Below are 4,560 nucleotides of genomic sequence, written 5' to 3' on the forward strand. Positions count from 1 at the left end.
AGACCTAATGCTGGTGATGCATTGGAGAGATGGTTTTCAAAAAATGCTGCTGGTGTTGATATTGATGGAACTCGTCCAGAAGAGGGAAAAGTAACCATCACAAATGTGGAAATAAGAATGCCAGTAGTTAAATACGAGCCAACATATGAGCTTGAACTAAGAGATAAAATATTTAAAGAACCTAAAATCCCCATTCCATTCTTTGAACTACATACTCAGGAGATTGCAGGTATCAGTGGAAGGAGGAACTTTGATATTGACATTACAAATTACTACACATCCTTAGAATTTGATATGCCTTACTTTATTTTTGTTGTATTCCAGACTAACCGTAAAGGTAACCAAGAAAGAGATTCATCTCAGTACGATCATGTCAACCTTCAGAACATTAGCCTGAAAAATGGTAGAAACGAAATATTTCCTGAACAGGTGTGGAACATTACTCCTCCTTCAACTTACTTAAAGGTATACAACGCATTCTTAGATTTTAAGTGGATAACCGTGTTAAAATCTGATTCAAGAATCAGTCCTTACACCTTCATTAATTCTTATCCCATTTATGTCATTAATATGAGCAAAAGTAGAAATGTTGTAGCGACACACAAAACCAGTATGAAGCTCTGTGCAACTTTTAATGCTAATATACCAGAAAACACTACAGCTTATACTGTGATGTACACCAAAAAGAATTTGATCTATGATGCAAAGCACGGAATAGTAAATGAAAGCTTTTAGATTGTCTGTCTAATTGAAGTATTTTTAATGCCTGTAAGGGCATTAAAAATTATATGAATTCTATGATGTGTCTTGGCTTTGGGTCACCTGTCATACCTTTATATACCAATTTCAGTCCTATAATGGATCTAAAGTCTTCCCAACTTAGGATTTTGTTGTATCTTTCAGGAAAAATTAACTTTAAATTGGGCATCGAGTTCTAAACCGTATCCGCTACCATATTTCATTGTACTGAACTCCATGTCTGTAATAAGATATTCATAACCTATTTCAAGATCTCGCAAATTAGTTAACGATATTTTCTTATTGAAACTATTGAGTTTTAGTAGAAGTTGATGTTGTTGGCTGTTCATTTATTATACAGAAATATTTATTTGTTCTAACAGGGTAACTGTATTTTTTAGAGTACTTATTATTTCCACAGTAGAATATGACTGTTTAGGACAATTTATTTCAAACACAGAAAGATCCATTTTCCCAACTCTAACTACAGAATTAGTGAATTCGCTGAACTCATAGAATGTGTCCCCTTTGAAGAAATATAACAATCCATTTGTATATCTAAAAGATGAATCAATGCTTGGAGGTATTCCTGGAAATTCTCTTGTTATTCTTCCATATCTTCTGCTTATTCCCTTACATTAGTCAACTTCTATATAGTAAACATCGTCAAAAAATATGAAACTCTTACCAGAATAGGAATTTATTGCAGAATGTAACGCTACATTCTTTCTTAATGAAAGGTTTGTTAATGATTGTGGATAACCATATTTTAACTTAAAAGAGGGTATTTCCATTACATACAGTTTGTTATCAATGAATAAAACAACATCTCCAGGTGGTCGTTGATAGTCTGCAGTAATATTTTTAAAGCCTTTTGGAAGAAATGTTAACCAATCACTTATGAGTTGTAGTTTAGGGTGCACATTTAAATTATCCAAATCCATTACCCAAACCCATTTTTCATAGTAAATATACAGAACCTTATCAACAATTAAAAAGTTTTTTATTTTCTTATTCAGTTTGCACAGTTCTGGAGGATTTGAATCTTCTTCCACTTCATTATTATCGTCTTTAGATTCATCTTCATCTTGTTTTCCATACAAACTCTGTATTCCAAGAATATCATCTTTACTTAACTCAATATTTGAACTATTGTACATTGGATACATAATTGAAGTATTTTCAGCTGAATGTGCAAGTCCTAATGTGTGACCAATTTCATGAACTAAAACTGCACAGAAGTTTATCTTTTCTTTTGGAGTGTTTGTATCAATCTCAAAATACCAATCTTCATCTTGATCCATATGAATTTCTACAGCATTGTTATTAATATCTGGATAAAATGCATGACCTAACACACCTCCTGTGCCATCAAACGGTTTTGAGCAAAAGTGTTGACCACTAGTTTCTTTCCTGTGTAATCGTCTTTTATTTGAAATAATAATGTCACTGTTCGATTGGTCTTCTTCAAAAGTTAAATCTGTATGTTCTTTCCAAGTATTAAAAGCTATTTCAGTTAATTCTTTCGTTCTTTTTGATGAACCTGCATAATACCATTTAATATTTTTCTTATTCCATTTATCAATATGTGAAGTAAAAGATTGTGCATGATCTTCAACGCCACATCTAGGTCTCCTTATCAGTTCAAAAGTTTCATCACTTATTTCACCTGTGGGTTTCAAATTAAACTTTTCTTGAAGTAGTATTAGTGCATTCCTTATATCTGAAAGTTCTGGAATATTTGTAGAATCTGGTTCAAGATACCCAAAATCATGTAAATATTTGATTACTTCTTCATTAGCAGAGACAACTCCACAAAATATTAAAGTTAGGACGATTGTTTTCATTTATTATTGGTATATTTAATTACTTTTTAGTACCCCCAGGGTAGAGTGTCAATTATTCCATCTGTCTCCTTCAAGGCCATTCGTTTGTTGTAGGTTACTTTGAACTCTTTTTCCATCAGCTTATTGACAAGTTTTTTTTTGTTTTCTTCTCCCTGGTGATCATTTTGTTGTTTGTAGTTATACTGTCACTATCGCCATGTATTAGTTCACCCATTGTTTCCATGTTAATTTTCAAACTATTTTCGTAGTTGAGACTGAACCCTTGTACTTTGGTACACCGATTGCCTTTGTGAGAGTAGTAAGCATAGCTTTTTGGGCCTGTACTTAACCATTCAACAATGTTATCATCTTTTCCAAGTTCATCTGTCCATTCGCCTAACATACAACCTGTCTCAACTGTATTTGTCCCATCAACGATGTAGACTACACTGTCAGTATCATAGTAGACAACTTTGTCCCCAAGGCGATCAAGCATTTCGTATAATCTTATCCTGGCATTAGATGTTGTGAAAGCTGCTATAAATATGTTTGTTGCAGTACTATCCTCTACGTACTCATTAGTATACTTGTAGCTAACCTCGATCATATCTTCATTGATGAAGATGACATTAGATATCTCTATCTTACCATCTAGTAAAAGTTCATACCACCTTTGTGGATCAGTGATGAACTCACTTTGCGTCAAATTTTGTCTTTGGCCGAATTTACTCCACAAAGAGTTTAGGCAGATCTTGGCGACGGCACGTTCTCCAGGGTTGGGTTCAATTCTGTCAATGTCGAGCTCAATGCCTTGGTTTTCTTTAATGGTTTGGACATATTCCTCTTTGGTTTCGTAATCATCCTCCCAAGGACTAGTTTCCAACTTGATTTTCATGAAAGTCCTAATGTAGTCCTTGAACAGATCATTGCTCGTATGAGGGAAGTGCCACACCTCGTAAGTTTCAAGTATCTTGTAGCCCTTTTCAATAGCCTTATTCAGTTCAACCGTAGACCATGTGCCTGCAAAAGCTCTCTCTTCATCAGTATGGTTACAATGCCCTACCTTTTCCTCAGCATATTTGGCGCACAAAGCGAATACCAGTTTTTCCTGCTTAATACGAAGCACAGGACGGTAAAGACCTTTTGGAGCTAGTACCTTGCATTTGACCAAACCAAACCATTCCTTCTTGTATTCTTCTGGTTTGAATATTTTAAGGGGGTGACCTACAGGGTACGTATCATAAAACATCACTGTTGGATACAAAGAGCATATGTCTATATACCGCATTTTCTTCGCAGTCACTTTCAGCTTTGCGGCATTTGTTCGCCCACTGAAAAAGGCGTCTCTAGGCTTTAAGGGTTACACAACGTTGATTGTTTTATTTAGGGATTCTTTGTAAGCTTTAGATTTCTTCCACTCGCAAGACCACACCTCAACTACGTTGTAGCCCTCATTTCTCAGTGTGTTAGTCCGGTCCATTGTTTTAGTGAACAAATCGCCCATGGTTTCATTGTTTACACTATTGATTGTATCGGAGTTGTAACAGTCGGGGCATCCGTGCCAGAAACAGCCATGGTATTGGTAAACTGTTTTAGTTTTGGGATTGTAACTGTCAACTTTTGAGCCGCATATCGCCACTTCACCACCATTCAATGCATGGCGTACACTTTCGAACGTATTTAACCAGGCTATGGATTCTTTACTAAACATTTCCTTCTTATCTTCTTTCACGACTGCAATAGTATTTCGTTGGAGGAATTTCGATCTTTAGATAGCCATACAAACACTAGCGGTGGTTATGTATTGAAAAGGATCTATATTGGCGATTTCTAAGAATATCTTCCTAAATTAAAGGCACCCGTGTCTAAGAATATCGACATCTGAGTGACAATACTCAGACAGTTCCTTCTTGAAGTCAAACGTGTAGTTTTCTTTAACCCTGTCAGCGTGCCATTTCAAAAAGTCTTTACGCTGGCTTTCTTTCATCGTGTTGAC

General features: G+C 35.4%; 1 protein-coding gene across 1 annotated transcript; it reads right to left on the reverse strand.

Moving 5' to 3' along the window:
* Positions 1-1,376: 1,376 nt before the first annotated feature.
* On the reverse strand, positions 1,377-2,585 carry LOC124556197 (matrilysin-like). The gene has a single exon (XM_047130189.1). It carries the CDS (start codon positions 2,583-2,585, stop codon positions 1,377-1,379), a length of 1,209 nt encoding a protein of 402 aa, XP_046986145.1.
* Between the last annotated feature and the right edge of the window lie 1,975 nt (positions 2,586-4,560).

This window comes from Schistocerca americana, chromosome X, assembly GCF_021461395.2.
Source record: "Schistocerca americana isolate TAMUIC-IGC-003095 chromosome X, iqSchAmer2.1, whole genome shotgun sequence".
Lineage (NCBI taxonomy): Eukaryota > Metazoa > Arthropoda > Insecta > Orthoptera > Acrididae > Schistocerca > Schistocerca americana.